This window comes from Pristiophorus japonicus, chromosome 13, assembly GCF_044704955.1.
Source record: "Pristiophorus japonicus isolate sPriJap1 chromosome 13, sPriJap1.hap1, whole genome shotgun sequence".
Taxonomy (NCBI): domain Eukaryota; kingdom Metazoa; phylum Chordata; class Chondrichthyes; family Pristiophoridae; genus Pristiophorus; species Pristiophorus japonicus.
This window is the reverse complement of record NC_091989.1, coordinates 159,327,613-159,351,878: the sequence shown is the minus strand read 5'-3', so window position 1 is coordinate 159,351,878 and position 24,266 is coordinate 159,327,613. Positions and strand designations below refer to the sequence as shown.

At 42.0% G+C, this 24,266-nt stretch overlaps 1 protein-coding gene across 3 annotated transcripts in view; it reads left to right on the top strand.

Annotated features, from left to right (window-relative positions):
• Positions 1 to 24,266, top strand: part of LOC139278942 (early endosome antigen 1) — a 1,017,310-nt gene that overhangs the window by 750,312 nt on the left and 242,732 nt on the right. For all 3 annotated transcript variants that reach the window (XM_070898220.1, XM_070898221.1, XM_070898219.1), the window contains 3 exons: positions 12,921 to 13,163; positions 17,057 to 17,287; positions 21,173 to 21,403. In XM_070898220.1, the coding sequence (XP_070754321.1) occupies positions 12,921 to 13,163; positions 17,057 to 17,287; positions 21,173 to 21,403 (705 nt within the window). The remainder of the gene's footprint in view (positions 1 to 12,920; positions 13,164 to 17,056; positions 17,288 to 21,172; positions 21,404 to 24,266) is intronic.

The following is a 24,266-nucleotide window of genomic DNA, read 5'->3' as shown; positions in this document are numbered from 1 at the left end:
CTAGAAGCCAGGGTTAGGAGCAGCAACAGACACCGGCAGGGGAGGGAAATCTTTCGGCCAGAGTTAGGAGCGGTACCAGTTCCAGGAGGAGGGAGGCCTTTCGGCCAGGGTTAGGAATAGCACTGGGAAGCGGGGTGGGGGGGGCGGGGGGAGATAGACTTTTGGCATAAACTCTTTAATAATAATGCTGCTGTAAGGTGCTTGTGCAGGTTGCTGAGAGTTGGCCAGAATGTGTTCTATGTGTCGCTTTCCAGCCTCAGCCTGCAGTGTGTCCCTGGTTACTCTGGCAACCCTATATTTTTGGCGCAGATCTTAGGCTCCACCCCCAAAGCTAAAGTACAGGCTGGGCAGCGGCAAAATGAACAATTCAAATGGGGAAAGTGGGATGATTTTATTTTGGTGCAGTTGGGCCCCCAAAAAACGGGCATAACTCTTCAAGTACGCCAAAAACCAGCTTTGGGGAAAATTGAGCCCATTGAGTATGAACCAAAAAGTATTATACAGATAATATTTAAACCTAAGACATATCTATGTTCAGCTTTGGTCCTTTCACATGGTGATGTACAGCAAAGCTCTGGAGAATGTGTATGATGAAACAGAGCTCAGTTCTGTAGATAGGCTTCAAGAATTAATTACTTTGGACTAATACAGATTTATTGGAGATATAATTGAAGTTTTTAAAATGATGAAGAGATTGAATATAGTCCAGTCAGATAGCTTATATGGGAAGGTTTGACTGGAGGTCACATTTATGAATCTGTAGGCAAAGAGTTATGTTAGATGCCAAGAAGTATTTCTTTTCACAGAGAGTCATCGCTCTCTGGAGCAAACAACAGAGGTATGATGTGAGTCATTACAGTCTTTTAAAAAGGAATCTGATATGTGCCTGAGAGAATAGAACATTCTAGGGAATAAGTTGGGGTGGGATCAGTCTTCGGCAAACTCGGTCCTCTGGAGCTTATTTGAGTGCCACTTAGGGATTTCCCAGAGTTTTTCCTGAATTGGTTTAAATATTGTTCTCTCTGTTTTTCCTTCTCCCAGTACTTAACATGGTTATGGGGTGGATGAATGATGTGTGAGGTTACACTGTTGACTGGATGGAGCAGTTTTGGGCCAACTGATATTTTCTCCCCCTTCTTTTCTTATGTTTCATCCCATACTCCAGGGGGGCCCATCAGCCTGCCCAGAAGCAACATTCAAACAAGATGCTTAGAACACATTTTTTCTTCTTAATTAAAATATACTCTCTCTTATCTAGTGCCTTCTAACATCTCAACAGCTCAGAGTACTTCACCAATATTAATTACTTTTGAAGTGTTGTGACTGTTGTTATGTAGGCAGACTAGGAAGATCCCAGGTTCAGTCCCTGGTGTGTGATGAGCTAATTGATCCTAGGTTGCAGTGACAGAGGCATGATTTGTTTCAGCCGAAATGGCACAAAGGCACTGCAATTTGCCTCAGTTGCCCTTCTTTGGGGAGGGGAAAGTCAACAGAGGTTCCCACTTCTAATTGCGATAACAGCTTCCCTGCTGGAAGTAAACCTGTGTAGATATCAAGCGAAGTCTGGTTTGCACTCCGATATGATGCTCACATTGCTTAATTAACCGCCTAACCCTCGCACATGAATAATGACCACTTGTCTAGATACTGGAGGTGAACGAGTGCATGTTGGACCATCTCCCAGTATGGAGTCAAAGCCTTCAGGAGTGGTGGTGATTGATGAAAATTTACAGGAAAAAACATGGTGGTTTATTTTAACTCTCCGCACGTTTTGGGCGGGCAGATGAGAGTGGGGGGTGGGTGGGTGCTGTGGGGTAGGGTGAGTGCAAAACGCACTTGCAAGCCCAGATTTGAGGCCCTGGATATTTTAACTCACTTGCAAGCGGTTAAGTCATGTGCAGAGGGTTTGGGGAGATTCTCGCTGGAGGGAAGGGGGAATCTGGAACACGGGAGGCCATGACTTTCCTTGTAGGGCTCGAAGGAGCACTCCTGCTCCTTCTGGCCCTGCAAAGGACAGATTCCAACTTATCTTGGAGGGCCTTATTATTCTCCTGACAGTGGCTAACTTGCCCAGTTGCGGGAAAGTCACCACTCAAGCAGACTGGGCCTGCAGCAGGTGGTGAGAGAACCAACACGAGGGGAAAAATCTACTTGACCTCGTCCTCACCAATCTATCTGTCGCAGATGCATCTGTCCATGACAGTATTGGTAGTAGTGATCACCGCACAGTTCTTGTGGAGACGAAGTCCAGTCATCACGCTGAGGACACCCTCCATCATGTTGTGTGGCACTACCACCGGGCTAAATGGGATAAACTCAGTACAGATCTAGCAACTCAAAATTAGCCATCCATGAGGCTCTGTGGGCCATCAGCAGCAGCAGAATTATATGTAACCTCATGGCCTGGCATATCCCTCACTCTATCATTAACATCAAGCCAGCTGACCAACACTGGTTCAATGAGGAGTGTAGAAGAGCACCAGATGTACCTAAAAATGAGATGCCAACCTGGGGAAGCTGCAACACAGGATTAAATGCATGCTAAACAACGAATGCAACATGCTATACATAGAGCTAAGCGATCCCACACCCAACGGATCACATCAAAGTTCTGCAGTCCTGCCATATCCAGTCAAGAATGGTGGTGTGGACCATTAAACAACTGACAGGAGGAGGAGGCTTCATGAACATCCCCATCCTCAATGATGGCGGAGCCCAGCACGCAAGTGCAAAAGGCACAGCTTAAGCGTTTGAAACCATCTTCAGCCAGAAGTACCAAGAGGATGATCAATCTCGGCCTCCTCCTTTGGTTCCCACCATCACAGAAGCCAGTCTTCAGCCAATTCGATTCACAGCACATGATGTCAAGAAATGGCTGAGTGCACTGGATACAGAAAAGGCTATGGGCCCCGACAACATCCCGGCTGTCATGCTGAAGATTTGTGCTCTAGAACTAGCTGTGCCTCTAGCTAAGCTGTTCCAGTACAGCTACAACACTGGCATCTATCCGAAAAACTGCCCAGATATGTCCTGTCCACAAAAACACGGCAAATCCAATCCAGCTAATTACTGCCCCATCAGTCTACTCTCAATCATCAGTAAAGTGATGGAAGGTGTTGTTGACAGTGCTATCAAGCAGCACTTACTCAGCCATAACCTGCTCACTGATGCTCAGTTTGGGTTCCGCCAGGACCACTCGGCTCCAGACCTCATTACAGCCTTAGTTCAAACATGGACAAAAGAGCTGAATTCCAGAGGTGAGGTGAGAGTGACTGCTCTTGATATCAAGGCAGCATTTGACTGAGTGTGGCATCAAGGAGCCTGAGTAAAATTGAAGTCACTGAGAATCAGGGGGAAAACTCTCCTCTGGCTGGAGTCATATCTAGCACAACGGAAGATGGTTGTGGTTGTTGGAGGCCAATCATCATAGCCTCAGGACATAATTGCAGGAGTTCCTCAGGGCAGTGTCCTAGACCCAACCATCCTCAGCTCTTCATCAATAACCTTCCCTCCATGATAAGGCCCGAAGTAGGGATGCTCGCTGATGATTGCACAGTGTTCAGTTCCATTTGCAACTCCTCAGATAATGAAGCAGTCCATGTCTGCATGCAGCAAGACCTGGACGACCTTCAGCCTTGTTGTGATAAGTGGCAAGTAACATTCGCACCACACAAGGGCCAGGTAATGACTATCTCCAATAAGCGAATGTCTAACCACCGTCCCTTGACATTGAACGGCATTACCATCGCCAAATCCCCCAATATCAACATCCTGGGGTCAACATTGACCAGAAACATAACTGGACCAGCCACATAAATATTGTGGCAACAAGAGCAGGTCAGTGGCTGGGTATTCTGGGTATTCTCCTGACTCCCCAAAGCCTTTCCACCATCTACAAGGCACATGTCTGGAGTGTAATGGAATACTTGCCTGGATGAGTACCGCTCCAACAATACTCAAGAAGCTCGACACCATCAAAGCAGCCCGCTTGATTGGCACCCCATCCACCACCTTAAACATTCACTCCCTCCACCACAGACACACTGTGGCTGCAGTGTGTAGCATCTACAAGATGCACTGCAGCAACTCACCAAGGCCTCTTCGGCAACACCTCCAAAACCCATGACCTTTACCACCTTGAAGGACAAGGACAGCAGGCGCATGGGAGCACCATCATCTCCAAGTCACCTACCATCCTAACTTGGAAATATATCGCTGTTCCTTCATAGTCGCTGGGAACTCCCTCCCTAACAACACTATGGGAGTACCTTCACCACACGGACTGCAGTGGTTCAAGAAGGCGGCTCACCACCACCTTCTCGAGGGCAATTAGGAATGGGCAATAAATGCTGGCCTTGTCAGCGAAGCCCACATCCGCAGAACAATAAAAATAAAATTGGTATATTTCTTATTTAGTACACCTTGGCAAATGTCTTGCTATTTCCCTTGAAATCTATAGTGTAGAAATAGGAACCTCTAAGTACAGTGGGTCTATTCCTGGGACACTTGTATTGTTGGTATTATGAATATAGCAATGTACGGTACTGGAAAAAGCTATTGTGGTGCAGCTGGTCAGCCCCAAATATACCTACTACTATTTCAAACCTTTGTATCTTAAATTCTCTGCAGATCTGGTGGTGAAAAACATAATTATGTGTTGGAAAGAATAGAAGAAATTCGTACTAAAAGGGTTAATTTTCAATATTACAAACTAGAAACACCAGTAGTTACTATCTTTCTTCTTCATCTGACCTTTTATCTTTTAAAATTATGACAATTAAAATTGTAATAAAGTGTATTCATTTCTGTCATTCTTACACAGTGAAAATTACGTGATATTTCAAAATGATTTACATGAACTTTTGTCTCGTATTGAAGCAACCGGCATGACATTAATTTTTAATGATTTCTTTCTGCTTCATTTGGAAAGAGATTGTGGCAACGCATTTTACAGGTAATCAGGCATGCAGCCCTGTACAGAATGATAACCAGTATGCCAACAATCTTAGAAAAAAGGAAAAAAGGTTGAGGTTAGTCACTAAAGGTGATGCAGTAATGTATTCATTGCTGGCAAATTACTTGGACATTTGCTTTCTTTCCTCTAGCTTAGAAAACAGGTATGTTTAATCATCCAGGGATATTGGAATTCTGATTGACCAGCACTCTCCTGGAAAAGTGTTTCTTAATTTTGATTGATGAAGCGGTTTATCTTAGACGTTTTTTTCTCCTCTGCATCATGAAAATGATATTAGAATCTAAATGAGATTCAGAATTTCCTGTTTGACAAGCTTGGTTGATGAAAGGGTTCCATGTCAAGGTCTGACACACTAAAATTATATGCAAATACTGTTTGAGCTCCATTCAAAATTAATCAAGGGGCAAAAAAGCAGACTATCATAGGAACATGTTCATATTTCTGGCTCATTTTAAATTGCCAAAGGGTGTTTTCAGATTAGTTAGTTTGAGAAATTGCGATTTGACAAGTATGCGAAAGCTCAGCTTTAGTGGATTTTGATGAGTAATACTTCCTTAATTTTTTTTATCTTTGCAGATTTGCAAGCATTTGTTTTTGTTCCTGATTTTGTATTGTTGCAGTTCACAATGTCTTTTAGTCTATAATAATCAGTATCTAGTTTTAAAATAAGTGTATCTTATCCAGACACCTCCCTTTTCATCTTTTGAAAAGTCACTGCATTGCTTTGTGAAATATTAATGATAATATTCAACAAATTATAACATCAAACATAAGAAGGATGAAGGGAAATGCATCATCAATATTAAATATGCCCTAATTTTGTACTATTTTATAGGTTTCCATATTATCATGACCATATGTAAATACTTTATGTGTTATCACATGAAGGATGTGATTTCTCAAATACTTCACCATTTGGCATATTTTGCCAGATATGTAGTTCAAGTGGATTAACAATACAGACTCAGATAATGGCATAAGGAGTATGTATAAAATGTATTTGAGTTAATTGACAGAGGTTTTGCATGAACAAAGGTTGGATAAACCAGTTGTGACAGGATGTATAGACCAGATGAAAATTAAACTGAGAAAAAGCTGTGTATCCTTATGGGAGAGAGATCAGTTACTTTAATGCAGATAATGAACAGTAGCTGTTAAAGAGCAATGTCAACTATAAAGAAAGTTTTGACATTCAACTTTAAAATGTCGATGTAAATAAATTCTTCAGACTTCAAACATTTCATTAATATGTTACAAATTGCATGGAGGAGAAAAAACATTCCACATTAAATAGCTTTAGGCTGTTTCTTTATTCTCATTATACTTGCATGTTGAACTGTAATATGTTATATTCTTTTATGATTCATCACACCTGAGAGCTTGCTTTTAATTTTTATTAAGCAAATAAGAGCAGTATATTTTCAGTGCTGAAGAAAATAACCACACTTTGCCAAGTTAACATACATTAAGCAGGAAGTCACATATACAGCTCCGGATTTTTTTACCAGTTTAAATTGAGAAAATGCACAAATGTAGGCCACCCATTCTTCCTTCAAGTTTACTGATGAATTTTCTCCCCTTTTTTATATTAATCTGCTTTGCGCCATTCCTAAATAGGCTTCCCTCACACCTCTGCCAGTACCACTCTGGTTAGACATGCAAAAGAACAGCAACAACAACTTGCATTTATGTAGTACCTTTAACAGAGAAGAGGGTTTTAAAAAATATTAGTTCAAGGGATGTGGGCGTCGCTGGCAAGGCCAGCATTTATTGCCCATCCCTCATTGTCCTTGAGAAGGTAGTCGTGAGCTGCCTTCTTGAACCGCTGCAGTCTTTGTGGTGAGTATACTTCTTTGCAGCAGTTTGGTACAACTGAGTGGCTTGCTAGGCCATTTCAGAGGGCAGTTAAGAGTCAACCACATTGCTGTGGGTCTGGAGTGACATGGAGGCAAATTTACTTCTCTAAAGGACATTAGTGAACCAGATGGGTTTTTACGACAATCCAATATTTACCAGAATCATGGTCACCATTACTGATGCTAGCTTTTTATTCCAGATTTATTTAATTAACTGAATTTAAACTCCCCAGCTGCCATGGTGGGATTTGAATTTTCTGTCTCTGGATTACTAGTCCAGCAACATAATCACTATGTTACCATACCCCAAAGGCACTCATCGAGACATAACCAAAAAAATGGACACTGAACCAAAGGAGGAGATATTAAGAGGGGGAACCCAAAGTTTGGTCAAAGAGGTAGGCTTTAAGGATGGTCATAAAAGAAGAGGGACAGGTGCGGGGTGAATGGGGTAGGGAGAAAATTCTAGAAATTCTAAGCAGCTGAAGGCATGACTGCCAACAGTGGAGGGCTGACTAGTCCAGGATGACCAAAGGGAGGGAGGTATGACCAGTCCAGAATGAGGAGAGATAACCAGCCCAAGATGATCCAAATTCTCATTTTTCCATCTGTGTAGAGAACATTCTGGCCTCCATTTAGTGTCTCTCTTATATAGACACAGCCTTGATCTGGAACTCATCTTGTGAGAAATGCTGCATGTGAACCTACGTTTTATTATTCCTGTGGCCCTGCATGATGAAGGGCAAATATGCCCCTGGGTAAATCCACCTTATGCACTGGTAGCAGTGTCTGGACTAGCTGGCTTAAATCTCACCTTTCTTGATCTCAGCAAAACTTTCACTTTTGCGTAACATATTTGAGTCTGGCTGGTATAGCTTCACAGTTTGACTTCTATAGTCTCTCTTTTGTGATAGGTATTCTCTTACACACACTGCATATAGATGACCAAAATAAAAATAAAATCAAAGAAGCAAAGCAAAGCCTAAACTAAACTTGCAAGCCTAAAAGCCTTAAAGGCACAAAGCCATTGAAGATGTTTCAAAGCACTGTCCTGTATACCCTTTCCATTCAACTGATCAATCTGAGTGACACATGTATCAGAACAGTCCACTTCTTTTGGTGTCAATCATCTCAAACAGTCATTGTAGAGTCCTTCGTAGTCACCTCACTTGCTAGCAACCCCAGGACCCAGACATGACAGGTGGTAATTCCCTTCTCAGTCTCCAATAGAACAACGAACTGGTGTTCAGTTGTCAGTTAAGGGGTTACAAGCTCATCTCCATCATCTGAGCTATCTGTACTCTTCTGTAAAAATGCCTTGCTCTCTCAGGCATTCACAACTCTTAGCTGTTTAGTATATCCCAGAGTTTGTCTGACTACTGACTCCATTTTGAGGAAAGCTTTAAGGCATTATTCAGTGCATTCTGCCTACAATTAGGGGGCGATGATATTTTGTACAGCGTATTTATTGTAGAATAGCTCTAACTTTTGTATGTCTAATTGTTCTAAAATCAAACTGTTAATACATTGCTAAAGGTATCACTACTAGATACTATCTCGTTATCAAAAGATAGAAAAGCATAAATACAAAATGTGGCTTTCATCTCCAGCAATTTTGGTTTTGCTAGTGCCGGAGAATCACACTTCAATTTAGAATGTCGTAACCTAAACAACAAATAAGTCATTCAGAATTAAACTCTTTTGGCATGAGCGGTTGTGTGCCATTTATGTAATTAATCTGCAAAGACTACAGTTTCAGGTTTGCAAATCAAATATATAATGAGATTGCATTTTTTGTTATTATTTTATGAATTAAGTGATGCTGTGTGGTTCTATACATGTCTATAATTCTAATTTGTAACATGATTAGAAAATTACAGAGAATCAGTTTTGCTAATGTTAGGTGAAAGATTTGGAAAGTAATAAGTTTCTTTCATCATTCAAATATTAATTATGAACAATACACAATACGCTGCAGTGTCACATGCACAAGCACTTCCTTACTTGGGGAATAGACATTGTAGCCTTTCATTCTTAATCATGTATCCTTCTTATAAGTAGTTGTGCATCATTTTTAGGTTAATCACGTATCATTTATAGGGTATTTTGTGTTGCTACCTTAATTAATTCCTTTTATTTTGTAACCGTTCACCCCTTCCCAAAAAATAATTCCTTTACAAATTGGACATCAACTTGCTTTTATATAGCATCTTTAACATAGAAAAACATAAAGACATGAGGAAAAAATGAACGCTGAGGTAAATAGGAAATATTAGGAGAGGTTACCAAAAGCTTGTTCAACGTGGTGGATTTTAACGGTGGTCTTAAAGGAGGAGAGGGAGGCGGTGAGGTAGAGGGGTTTAGGAAGAGAATTCCGGAGAATGGGCCTGGGCAGATGAAACATGACCGCCATTTGTAGGGCAACAGGTGTTGGGATTTAGAAGAAACCAGAGTCAGAGGAACAGAAAGTTTATTGGGGGAGAAGGTCATTGTGTGGAAGAGGTTCAAAAAAGATGGAGGAACAATGCCATGGAAGGATTTAACACCAGATGAAAATTCTTAATTTGAGGTGTTTAGGAATTGGGCAATGCCTGGAGTAACGGTGCAGGTTGGGAAGAGAGGCCATTGGTATAGCTGCTGTGGCTATGATTGGATAGCTAATAGTGGAACCAAGCAAGAGCAATCCCAACAAACTGGACAGCGGAGAAGAGGCATTGAAAGAGGTCGGTGTGGTCAACGGTGACAAACGCTGTAAAGAAGTCAAGGAGGGATAATGCGCCATAGCCACAGTAACACAGAATGTCATTTGTCACTTTACTTAGGGACATTTTGGTGCTGTGGGAGCCTGATTTGAAGAATGGGCACAGGTCTGGGAGATGGTTCAAACAGTAGAAGCAGCTGAATCGATGGTTTCTATCCTGGTGACAAAGAAATCCATAAGCTCGTCGCACTTTTTGTGAGAGACAAGTGGGCAGGGAGAAGAGTTTAAGGGGGCATTTGGTAGTTATCTTTGCTCTTCAGAATGATCAAAGAGAAGTGTTTTTTTTTTGGCAGGAGGGAGTAAAGCCTGGTAAAGCTTGATGTGGTGCAGCTAGATCTGGCAATGGATAGATAAGACAAGATATATTCAAGTCTGCACCTTTTGGGTTTGGGGGAGTGAAGGTGGGGGCCATACCAAGGAGACAACCAGGGTGGGAGACAAGAGCATCAAAAGTGGAATGGAGGTGAGGAAGTGTTTCAGGAAATCAGCAGCTGTAGAGGTATCATGGCGAATAGAGAGCCAAACGCTGGGCATTTGGAAGTTTGAAAGTGCAGTCATAAACAAGTTGGACGAGTATTTTTTCCAGAGGCAAGCACAGCAGGAAGTGGGGTGGTTCATGATAGCAGGAAGTGGTCAGATATAGCCTTGTCAATGAACGAGATCACGAGTGCAGAGAGACCACAGGAAAGGGGGAAGTTGAGAGGGTGGTCATGAATATGGGTGGGAGAGTTTTTAGGGAAGAACCGGAGGGCGGTGAATTCAGAGGAGATTTCAAGGGCTGCTGAAATGGAGACTGGAATCACTGAGGATGAGGATTTGCTCAGTGCTAAAGCTGAGGGAGAAAAGGAGGGATGATATCTCAGAGAACTTGAGGCTGGAGCGGTAAACAATGAGGAATTTAACAGAAAAGTGAGAGTTGTGGAACTGCCTGAAGGCAAAGGAGAATGTCCTTGAGGGGTCAAAGACAGAATCTATTTGGTTGGAGGTAAGAAACAATAAAGGAGTTATTAGATAGCGCTAACATACCGGCATCCTATCGCTCAAAGAAATAATGCCACCGCAAAAACCCTATTCAAGTTGGCGAGCAGCGCTAATATCGCTGCACTCGGACAATAAGCCTTTAGTGCCCCAGTAGCGACCTTCACCAGCACTAACGGGGGTGCTAATCTATTCAATTTCTCGCCCTATGACTCTATGATTCTAAGTATGGGTAGAGACCAGTTTGTGTTGGTGGTAAGGGCCATGTCATTGCCCCAGCAGTTGATCGAGACAAGTGGTGAAAAGTCTGGTCAGCTGGAGGACCGATAAAGGGTACCTGTGAGACAAATTTCAGTCAAAGCCAGGATATCAGCTGAATCATCTGCAGTAAGGTAGTGGTTGCAAGGGCCTTGTTTGTGAATGAATGGGGATTCTGTAGGGACATGCAGCGATGGATCTATTATCAAACCCGACTTGTTTATGTAAGATATTATAGTATTTATTGGCCCTTCCGACCGCAAAAATGTCTACGAAAGTACCTGTTGTTCCCGGAGTTTCGGGACTTATGATCCTGGACCTTTATGCGAAGGCCTGCGCAGAGGCCTACGTATCCCAGTAGCGAATGCGCTTCGTACGCATCACTGGGATCACATGGGTCAGCCCAACCTATCAAAATGGGATATTCCCATTCATACTTAGGGTGAGTTCCGTTTCTACGGAGCTGCTGAGTATGAATAGGAATCCCCCCAAAAACACACAAACACATTAAATTATTTAAAAAAAAAACACATTACATATTTAAAATTAATTAAATAATTAAATATTTTATCCAAAAATATATTTTTTTGAAAACATTATTTATATGTTTGAACAAGGCTAAAAATAGACTTACCGTAATGGATGGGGTTTTTAATATATAAATGAGTGATAATTGTTTATTTTTCTATTTTTTTAAACTCTTACGCTGGTAAAAGCAGGCCATACGTCTGCTTTTGCCAGGCGTAAGAGTTTGAAGGACATTCGCTAGGCAAGAATTGGGCAAATAGCCCAACTCTGCCCGCGGAGACCCTTCTCCTGGGGATGCTTGACAGATCACAAATTCTGGGTTTAGGTGCATGTGCTTCGCATACCTAAACCTCGTATGTGCCTGTAGGGGGCCGCAAATTACGGCCCAATATCATACAAATGTAAATATATTTAACACACTTGAAAAATAAACTAGCTTTCCAATTAAAACTGTCCTAACCATAATGTTAAAAGAAAACTAAAGAAACTGTAAGATTCTCATATTTTCATAATAAAGTAAGAACCTCTATCCTTTCGCTTTGTAAGCGAAGCAGGTACATGTAGATAAACATAGACGTGCACATAAACTGAAATTGACAAGAGCATTGTACTAATGAGTTCACACAGGCTGCAAACACATGCACAAAATCAGTGCAAAGTGCGGTATCTGGTTTAACAACATTATGCATAATGCATCCATTGCAGAGCTATTTTCTTTGTGGTATCCGAACAAATTAAACAAAACAAATACGGGACAGCTTCCTTTTTAAAGTTTAAACAATTTGGTTAAGTCCTGTTGTAACCTTGCTCTGGTAAAATTTACAACAGAATTTACCTGCATTTTTACCAATCAAATAAGAAAGAACCTGGGCCTTTCATAACCTCAAGATGTCGTACAGCGCTTCACAGCCAATTAAATACTTTTGAAGCATTGTTATTGTTATAATGCAGGCAAACAAGACAACCAATTTGCACACAAATGAAATAGATGAGCAGATAATCTATTTTTTATTGATGTTTGTTGAGGGATCAATGTTGGTCGGGACACTGAGAAAAAATCCTGCTTTCTTCGAGTAGTACCATAGGATCTTTTACATTCACATAAGACGGCAGAGTGTGCCTCAGTTTAACGTTTCATCCAAAAGACAGCACCTCTGACAGTACAGTATTCCTTCAGTACTGCACAGAAGTGTCAGCCTAGATTATGTGCTCGTGTCTGGAGTGGTGCTTGGGTCTAAAACCCTCTAACTAAAGTGAGGATGTTACCTACTGAGCCAAAGCTGCCAAAAAGCTGGATTATGTGCTGCTTTGTGAGTTGGAATCACTGATTACGTACATTTTATTTGTGATCTTTTAATGTGCTAAGAAAAATTAGCTGCGAAGAAAAATATACAGTGGTTACACCTGAAGTATTTATAGACCAAGAACATATCCAAAACTGTTACAGCACTAATTGAAAATGCTTCTTCACAACTGCAGAAGCTATGGAGCTGGTCAATAAAGTACAGTATTGTATCATCATTGAAATAAAATCCAATTTAAATGTGTCCAATTCTGTCCTTAGAATCAGAGTCAGGAGAAATCCATGGATCAGCTTCAGAAGGAACTGGAAGTTTTCAAACGGGCACATGAATCTGACATAGACCATTTTAGTCATGAAACTACTCGACTCCGGAAAGAACTCGATTCATCTACAAAGGAATTACAGGAAAAGTTGAAACAATTGCAGCAGTACAAGTCCACAGTCGACAGGCTCAATTCCGACCTACAGCGTGCACATCAGCAACACCAAGAGCTGGTCAATAAAGTAAGGATATATATTTTCTGTAGTTATACCAAGCCTACCTTTTATTCAAGATGTTTGTAACATCTTTCTCAGAACTCTTGCATAGTATCGTAATCTCATAATTGCTGTGCAACACTGGTGATATTCTCCTGGTCGGTGTAACTGGCCATACTAATTGTCTTGGGAATAGTTAAGAGTTCACCAGACTTGGAAGACATTCTCCATGATGTGTCTTGCACATGAAGCTATGGTGTGAATTAACAGTGGTGAGCATTGGCCTTTTGGCTAAGATCTGCATAACTAACCTGACCAGCCACCATGACGTCCGGGTGGTTTCTCCCTGGTCAGGAAGGTATATGCTTACATTTTTGTAAACAGGAGGTGGGTGGGATTGGTGACCCATCCACCTCCACGGAGGTGTGTGGGGGACCTGACCCATCCACCTCCATGGCACGAACCTGGTATTGCAGTACTTCCAGGAACGGTGCAGTGGCTCTAGGCCTTTTGGCTAAGAGCATTGGCGCAGAGTGATCCTTGACTGGTGCAGGGTGACCTCTGGCGTTTGACAAAGAATTGTAACGATTGGATAACGATTGGACATGAATTTAAAAAAAAAAAAAAAAGTGGTGAGCATTGGAGGCAGAACGAGTCTTGTGCAGAGGGTGTATTACTCCTCCATACTCCGAGCCAGATTAATAGGATCTTTTGAATAGACCAAAATGCTCAGGTAGCTATCTATTTTTATAAAGAGGTCCAGCAAGGTCTGGATTCACAGGCGATGCAGCTGAGAAAGCCCGTTTACCTAAGTCCAGAAACCCTAAGAACTCATTGCCAGAATCATGGATCAGGGAATGCCCATCCAAGTGTGTGTGGGAGGGGGGCATTGTTGGAGTTTACCAACTAAGATCTTAAAACTTACTGGAGCAAATTAATGGTAAGCTTCCTGCTACTTTCTCATCTAAGACCATACTACCCAATAAGGCTTTGACCTGCACTGCCACCAGCACATGTTACCCACTAGGGTTTTGGCCTGCACTGCCAGCACCACTGGCTCTTCCTCATGTCAGTGCTACTTCCTCAAGATCATTATCCACTTGCTCCGGTATGTGCTGATGCTTGTGACAGTGAGTATTCATGCAGATTACTGTGCGGTGTTGGCAAGCTGTTCTTCCAGGCCTAGAAAAACAGAAGAGAATGCAAGATAGCCTTTGAAATAATGCTTATATTGATGTTTTGTTCTTGAGTATAGGCTTGTGTGTGTGTGTGAGTAGAACAAGCTGACATGACATAAACAGCACTAACTCCGAGCTTGGGGGAGACTTTCAGATGCACCCTACCCTTCGCATTCTATGCTCTCATCGCCAATCATGTCCATTGTGACCATTCAAAGACAGTCAAAAGTTTCAAATGTCTGGGCTCTGCTCCAGCTTGGGTCTATTCTCTTCTGTTATGCACCATATTGTTCTGCTAGCTAAGAAATAGTTATGATTATGAGATGTTACAAGTTTAAAAATTCCACACTATAACACATTAGCATCCTTCATACAACCCATTGTGTGTCTGAGTACATTAATATGCATCATGCAGCAAGGTTTATTAGGAGGTTGTGCTTTAAGATATCTGTGTGACTACAATTTCAGTTGTAAATTGCAGCTTGAAAGAGCTGCAGGTTCTCTGAATGCTTTGTGGTTTTATTTGAGAAGAGTGTGTGACACTCTTCATTGTGAAACCCATCATTGTGTTTGAGTCTTCAATTCAAACTACTGAGAAATGTACACCCACCTGCAGGGTTTCAGTTTACCCAGTATGGAATGCACACTCTCTCCCCATTTAAGTTCCATTTACCCAAGTTCAGAAAACGTAGGCATTGATTGCCAGACCCAAGGCCTAAGCCCCAAGTGTGTGCGGGGTAACCGCTGGAACGTAACCAGATAAAATCATGCAACTTACCAAATCACTGGTAAACTTCCTGCTACTTTTCATCTAGGACCATGCTACAAAGGCTTTGGCCTGCAGGGTTATCTGGAGTCAAGCTATTTAGCCAGCAACAGTCTCAGGAGGATTTGAAGGACAATCCATTTGCTCACAGCTATCCAATATATCAACTTTCATGTCTACGTCTTCCCCTTTCACAGCAAAAAGTTTCCAGATGCCATCATGTACACACCCTTCTCTGCACGCTTCAATGCGCATGCCTCCTAATCAAGCCACCTTATCAAAGTTTGGACCATAGGTGAAGTTGAAACTGGCTTACTTGGGTACCTGATGTCTTTGCTGGACATGGTTTTTGGGTTCCAAATAAGGACTCCCTTCTCTGCTGAATTTCAGGTTGAAGCACTTCACCTGTGAACCTGGAGACTATCTTTCATTCTCCGAAATTTTCAAACATCTTTCTTTCAAGAGCTGCGAAAAATTTGCTGTGAAAAATTTATTGCAATGCTCCTTTTAGCTGCGGTAGGCCTTTCAATCTTGATTTTGAGAAAATGCAATTTTTTGCACCACGGTGGTAAGCCCCCAGTGAATGGTGTTCCTGATATTGAGAATTCACCCATGTTATGATAATTCAGATGGCCCCAGATTCGGATTAAAAATTCTTGTGGACCTTTGCACATTCTCCGCTCCCCCCTCCCTGCCCCCCAGCAATGGCCAGTGTCAGCATTTATACTGTAATGAGTCTGTTGACTTCGTTTCACCCCCCACCCCCACTGACAATTTTGATCCAGTGGTTGTATGTAGTTTTTCTGTGTTATGATGAGTTTCACTGGGGGCCCTTGGGTAAGCCCGTGCATTCATCCGTTCTGGTCCTATTCTATGTTTTATGCAGCACCATAGGAGTTCAGTAAAAAAAAAAACAGCTTTTTAACTGTGATTTGCTAAAGGTGGTCAGAAAAAAATGACATTGGAAAAAGTAGTTCAGTGAGCTGTTAAAATTTGGTCACATGTTTTTGAATGTTTGCAAATCTCATTAATTACCTCTTTGAGGTTCATCGATAGCCTCAGCCATCCAATTCTTACAATTCTATGGGCTCAATTTTCCCCAATTATCTGTGCTGTGTTTTTGGCGTGCACCGTTTTTTTTTGGAGTAAATTCAACAAGTTTCCCCAAAGTTTCTACGCTAGCGTAATTCACTTAGGTAGGATTCTTTTGGGCTATTTTACCTCATTGGGGGGATAAACTGCCACCCACCATTTAAGCAAGTTTGGCCAGCTCCGATTTACGCCAATTTTTCTGGAAAAACCTTCTGGGCAGTTAACAAAATCGGCGCAGGTAAGAGAATCAGCGCAGCAGGTGCAGTTCCACGGCCCCGACAGCAGCAGCAGAGGGGGAGAAGAGGAGAGGGGGAGAAGCCTTTCGGCCAGGGTTAGGAGCGGCACCCGGCACTGGGAGGGGAGAGGCCTTTCGGCCAGGGTTCGGAGCGGGGGCCTTTTGGCCAGGACTAGCAGCGGCACCTGGCATCGGGGCGAGGGAGGCCTTTCGGCCAGGGTTAGGAGCAGTACCTGGCACCGGGAGGGGAGGGGGGGATAGACTTTTGGCATAAACTCTTTAATAATTTAATGCTGGAATGTTGCTATAATGTGCAAGGTGCTTGTGCAGGTTGCTGTGAGCTGGCCAGAATGTGTTGTATGTTTCACTTTCCAGCCTCGGCCCGCAGTGTGTCCCTCGTTACCCTGGCAACCCGATCTTTTTGGCGCAGATCTTAGGCTCCACCCCCAGAGCTAAAGGACAGGCTATGTGGCGCCAAAATCAACAATTCAAATGGGGAAAGTTGGATGATTTTTTTTTGGTGTCGTTGGGGCCCCCAGAAAATGGGCATAACTCATCAAATATGCCAAAAAACGGCTTTGGGGAAAATTGAGCCCTATGTCCTCACCACCTTTACACAAACTGACATCTACAAGTGCATGTTTTTCAGGTATCCCAGTGTGAAGATATTGTACGCAAACAAGAATTGCAAATGGCTCATTTTAGACAACAGCAGTTTGACTCTCAGAACCAAACAGTTACAGCCAATCAGAACTGCAAATCGCTTGAAGCCATGCTGGATCTTTATCAGCAAAAATACCAATCTTGTATAAACAAGATCACAGAGCTGGAAAATTCAATGCAGAGCCTGGACGCAGATTTACAAGATGCAAACAGACGGGTTAGTGAACAAAGTGGAATCTCATAGCCTATTTTAGAAAGGCTTGCAATATAGCAAATCTGTGTGAGACATCTAATTAGCAATTGTAGTGTTTTTTCCCTCCCTCACTCCCCCAAGTTTTAGGATAAAAGTCCTATGGTGTATCTCTGAAGGCATATCCTTGCATTTCAGACCCATTGCCTTACTCGTGTGCTGTTTTTAGAATTTTCCTGCTCCAACCTTTAAAGCTGTTGCAAAGGGTAGGTTGGTTAGCAACAGAGGAACTACGAGGCCCTGTTACAGCCAATAACATGTCTTATTAAATATTATTTCACACCTGGAAAACAAACATTCTTGGAAAATCAGTGCATTTATACATAAAATAATATAATCAATACATGGGACTGATTTGAAAATGCTCCCTGAATCTCATTCTGTGGACTACACCCCCACTCACAGATCTGTAATTGCCTATAATATACTGATTGAACACCCATGGGGCTGCTCACAGAATAATACAAAATATATATCATGTTTATTAATATATTTTCTGATAACCCATTGCTCACCTGCTTGTAATTATCTTTTAATTTTATATTAAATGGGGAAAAATGTTGATTCCTCCCCTCATAATTTATATTCTGCTTATGACCTTGATAACACATTTAAACTTGCTACACCATATGTAGAATCATATAATCATAGAAATTTACAGCACAGAAGGAGGCTATTCGGCACATCGTGTCCATGCCGGCCGACAAAGAACTATCCAGTCTCATCCCACTTTCCAGCTCCGTAACCTTGTACATTTTAAATGCTATGAAGATTTCTGCCTCTACCACCCTTTCAGGCAGTGAGTTCCAGACCTCCACCAGCCTCTGGGTGAAAAAAGTTCTCCACAACTCCCTTCTAATCCTTCAACCAATTACTTTCAATCTATGCCCCTGAATTATTGGCCCCTCCGCTAAAGGGAATAGGTCCTTCCTATCCACACTATCTAGGCCCCTCAAAATGTTATATACCTCAATTAGGTCTCCCCTCATCTTCCTATGTTCCAAAGAAAACAACCCCAGCCTATCCAATCTTTCCTCATAAATAAAAATCCTCGTAAATCTCCTCAGTACCCTCTCCAGTACAATCACATCCTTTCTGTAATGTGGTGACCGGAACTGCATGCAGTACTCTAGCTGGGGCCTAACTGGTGTTTTATACAGTTCAAGCATAACCTCCCTGCTCTTATATTCTATGCTTCGACTAATAAAGGCAAGTATCCCCCGTATGCCTTCTTAATCACCTTATTGTCCTTTTACCTTCAAGGATCTGTGGACATGCACTCCAAGGTATCTCTGTTCCTCTGCAGTTCTCAGTGTCCTACCATTAATTGTGTATTCCCTTGCCTTGTTAGCCCTCCCCAAATGCATTACCTCTTACATCTCCGGATTGAATTCCATTTACCACTGTTCTGCCCACCTGACCAGTCCATTGATATCTTCCTGCAGTCTACAGCTTACTTCTTCATTATCAACCACACGGGCAATTTTTGTAGCATCTACAAACTTCTTAATCATACCCCCCTACATTCAAGTCTAAATCATTGATATATACCACAAAAAGCAAGGGACCTATTACCGAGCCCTGCGGAACCCCACAGGAAGCAGCCTTCCTGTCACAAAAACACCCTTCAAACATTACCCATTGCTTCCTGCCACTGAGCCAATTTTGGATCCAATTTGCCACTTTGCCTTGGATCCCATGGGCTTTAACTTTCGTGACCAGTCTGCCATGCTAAAATTCATATACACTACATCGAATGCACTACTCTCATCAACCCTCCTTGTTACCTCCTCAAAAAAGTCAATCAAGTTTGTCAGACACGACCTTCCCTTAACAAATCTATGCTGACTATCCTTGATTAATCCATATCTTTCTAAATGAAGATTTATCCTGTCCCTCAGAATCTTTTCCAATAATTTTCCCACCACTGAGGTTAGGCTAACTGGCCTGTAATTACTCAGTCTATCCCTTTCTCCCTTTTAAAACAACCGTACAACATTAGCAGTCTTCTAGTCCTCTGATAACATATCTGTAGCCAGAGAGGATTGGAAAATGATAGTCAGAGCCTCTACTATTTCCTCTCTTGCTTCGCTTAACAGCCTGGGATACACTGCATCTGGGCCTGGGGGCTTATCCACTTTTAAAGATGCTAAACCCCTTAATACTTCCTCTTTCACAATGTTTATTTCATCAAAATATCACACTCCTCCTCCCTGATTGCAATGTCTCCATTGTCCCCCTCTTTTGTGAAAACAGATGCAAAATATTCATTAAGAACCATACCCACGTCTTCCACCTCCACACACAAGTTATCTTTATGGTCCCTAATAGACCCTACTCTTTCTTTAGTTATTATATATATAAATTGTTCCATACATTCACTTTAATTCTGTGTTTTATGCATGATTTGTAATCTGCTGTAAATTTCTTTCCAGTCACTCTTGGAATATTCTCAATAGATCACACAATCACAAGATAAACAAAGATGAAGGAAGCCATACCCCCATTTCAGTGTAATGGAAAATCTGACGGGTTGTATAAGAAGTAGCCAATCTGCTGTCGCCTAGTTTCCTCCACCATCAAAAGTTAGAATGAGCCATTAAATCTTGTGTATATATATATATATCCGTGTGTCACGGTCAATTTTGCAGACAAAAAATGCATTAAATAAGGATAGTATCACTCCAAATATCAAACCATCTGCTTTTGCAGTGAATAATAACACAATATATTTGTATACACACATGTATATATATCTTTCTTTCCCAGATCGCAACCATTTTCTGCCAATTGGTTCCCTTGCCACATGACAACAGCCCTGAGATAACTTCCACTTTGGTTGGTACCTGACCACCACTAGGCCCCTCTCACCAGCGGTACAGCTGAACTCAGGAGTTCAGCCGTGTCTCAGTTGGTAGCATTCTTGCCTTAGTCAGAAGGTTTTTGGTTCAAGTCCCACTTGAGATTTGAGCATAAAATCTAGGCTGACACTCCAAAGGAGTACTGAGGTAGTGCTACACTGTTGGAGGTGCTGCCTTTGAGATGGAACGTTAAACCAAGGCCCTGTCTGCCCTCTCAGATGGATCTAAAAGAGCCCAAGAAAATCAAGAGTCGAAGAAAATCATGAAAGTTCTCCCCAGTGTCCTGTTCAATATTTATCCCTCAATCAACATCACTTAAAAAAACAGATTATCTGGTCATTATCATATTGCTGTTTGTGGGACCTTGCTGAGTGCAATTTTGCTGCCTCGTTTTCTACATAACAGTGACTACACTTTAAAAGAACTTTATTGGCTGTGAAGTGCTTTGGGATGTGAAAGTCGCTGTTTAAATGCAAGTCTTTCTTTCAGCAGTGTTGAACAAAACTTAACTTTTTTGCTTTTATTCCTACTTTAATGTCAATGTGTATGCTGGTTAAGTAAATGCAATGTCAGTAATAATGAAATACCCCAAAAGTTTGCAATGTGTTACATTACAATACAGCAAAGTAAATATGATTTTAATTGTTTCTGGATTTGTCATGATTCTGAAGAATGAGACTTAACTTATGTATTTCTGTTTACACTGGAATTCAGGAAGTAACACCTGTCGAGAAACGGCTTAGTTACACCCAGTGCTTTATTACTGTAGCTGTTTACTGCCAGCAGTAGCTATGCATGTAAGATAAGTTCAAATAAATCTGTAAAATCACTGATCTTGTTACCACAATATTGGGACCGGGTAACGTGGAATATCCCAAAGAGGAATGTCCATGTTCAATTATTGGGCCACTAAAGTAAGTTAAATTTAAAATTTGCAATTGAGAAGAGGAAGGTTATTTCTAAAACACCTTTTTTCCATGCATTTAATTAGCTTTGCAGTCAGGACGAGACTCTCCACAAGCTGCGGAATGAGATGCTTACATTGCAGCACCAGTATGAAACCAAATGCAGACAAGTGGAAAGCTGCGAGGACAGTATTGATCAGCTGACCCAGCAGCTGCAGGTTGCACAAGAAGGCCTGTCTGCAAACAGAGAAAATGTTACCCAGTGTGAGGAGATCATTCGCAGTCTTCGGGAGCAGGCCACAATTCACCACAATGAGGTGAGGGTGGACTTGTTTATTCAGCTGTAGATTGTAATAGTTGAGACAGGCTGAGATCAGAACTCTTGCCCTTACTTCTTTTACTTTTTATGGCGAAGCTTGTAGAATTTAAAAAGCCATTTGTTCACCTTGGCAGGACATACCATTGTTATATATCTAAAGGTCTGTATTATAACCACAGGATTAAAACACAGGAGAATAACCCAGACATAGCCTGAGTTCACAACAGTTAGATATACTTGCTCCTAAACCCTAATGAAAGGATTATATCTAGTTACAAATACACAACTCCAAAACTTATCCCACTGACCAATGGTAACTTTGCGATCTGATCCGCAATTGTGGGTACCCTTTGGGACACGTGGCAGGGGAGTGAAATAGCAACTGAGGAGAAATCCTGATTCTCCCACTGTGTTCCCTAAAATATCCATCACCAAAGAGTATTCTTCCCAACAGGGTAAGCTGTAATTAGTCCCAGGAAGCCTAAAGTGACAATCAATATCCTTCACTTGTCAATTGTGTTCCATTTCCAGCATAACAGTAAGTCGTTGCACTGCGAACAAATTGTAGAAAAATCAACCAGCGTAACAAAATCAGCTTACATAAAATGCAATTTATTCCAAGAGCGGGGCCAGCATTTTATAACACAGTTCTAATTTCAGGTGTCGGGTGTAGGAAACCATTTTCTTTCTGGTGATTTCTGTTTCTGTCCCTTTTTAACAAATTGCTTTCATGTTGTGATCACAGTTTTTTATGAGACAGTTGAGAGGAGGGTGGTGATATTCTCCATCCTCTCCCCTGCCTAAATTGTAAATGCGGATCCATCCAGGTTATCCTCTCATCCAGGCTAGGAGACAACCTATGGAATCCTACTAGTATCCAGCGCTTGTACGGGTACAACTTGCTCCACGGAATCATTACATTGCAGTGACGCAGTACAGTCATCTAATTGCTGATATGATGCACAATCCACAAGACCTGCCTGAAACCAATTAATAATAGAAACATAGAAAATAGGTGCAGGAGTAGGCCATTTGGCCCTTCTAGCCTGCACCGCTATTCAATGAGTTCATGGCTGAACATGCAACTTCAGTACCTCATTCCTGCTTTCTCGCCATACCCCTTGATCCCCCAAGTAGTAAGGACTTCATCTAACTCCTTTTTGAATATATTTAGTGAATTGGCCTCAACAACTTTCTGTGGTAGAGAATTCCACAGGTTCACCACTCTCTGGGTGAAGATGTTTCTCCTCATCTCGGTCCTAAATGGCTTACCCCTTATCCTTAGACTGTGACCCCTGATTCTGGACTTCCCCAACATTGGGAACATTCTTCCTGCATCTAACCTGTCTGAAACCATCAGAATTTTAAACGTTTCTATGAGGTCCCCTCTCATTCTTCTGAACTCCAGTGAATACAAGCCCAGTTGATCCAGTCTTTCTTGATAGGTCAGTCCCGCCATCCCGGGAATCAGTCTGGTGAACCTTCACTGCACTCCCTCAATAGCAAGAATGTCCTTCCTCAAGTTAGGAGACCAAAACTGTACACAATACTCCAGGTGTGGCCTCACCAAGGCCCTGTACAACTGTAGCAACACCTCCCTGCCCCTGTACTCAAATCCCCTTGCTATGAAGGCCAACATGCCATTTGCTTTCTTAACCGCCTGCTGTACCTGCATGCCAACCTTCAATGACTGATGTACCATGACACCCAGGTCTTGTTGCACCTCCCTTTTCCTAATCTGTCACCATTCAGATAATAGTCTGTCTCTCTGTTTTTACCACCAAAGTGGATAACCTCACATTTATCCACATTATACTTCATCTGCCATGCATTTGCCCACTCACCTAACCTATCCAAGTCACTCTGCAGCCTCATAGCATCCTCCTCGCAGCTCACACTGCCACCCAACTTAGTGTCATCTGCAAATTTGGAGATACTACATTTAATCCCCTCGTCTAAATCATTAATGTACAGTGTAAACAGCTGGGGCCCCAGCACAGAACCTTGCGGTACCCCACTAGTCACTGCCTGCCATTCTGAAAAGTACCCATTTACTCCTACTCTTTGCTTCCTGTCTGACAACCAGTTCTCAATCCATGTCAGCACACTACCCCCAATCCCATGTGCTTTAACTTTGCACATTAATCTCTTGTGTGGGACCTTGTCGAAAGCCTTCTGAAAGTCCAAATATACCACATCAACTTTTTCTCCCTTGTCCACTCTACTGGAAACATCCTCAAAAAATTCTAGAAGATTTGTCAAGCATGATTTCCCTTTCACAAATCCATGCTGACTTGGACCTATCATGTCACCTCTTTCCAAATGCGCTGCTATGACATCCTTAATAATTGATTCCATCATTTTACCCACTACTGAGGTCAGGCTGACCGGTCTATAGTTCCCTGTTTTCTCACTCCCTCCTTTTTTAAAAAGTGGGGTTACATTGGCTACCCTTCACTCGATAGGAACTGATCCAGAGTCGATGGAATGTTGGAAAATGACTGTCAATGCATCCGCTATTTCCAAGGCCACCTCCTTAAGTACTCTGGGATGCAGTCCATCAGGCCCTGGGGATTTATCGGCCTTCAATCCCATCAATTTCCCCAATACAATTTCCCGACGAATAAGGATTTCCCTCAGTTCCTCCTCCTTACTAGACCCTCTGACCCCTTTTATATCCGGAAGGTTGTTCCTCCTTAGTGAATACCGAACCAAAGTACTTGTTCAATTGGTCTGCCATTTCTTTGTTCCCAGTTATGACATCCCCTGATTCTGATTGCAGGGGACCTACGTTTGTCTTTACTAACCTTTTTCTCTTTACATATCTATAGAAACTTTTGCAATCCATCTTAATGTTCCCT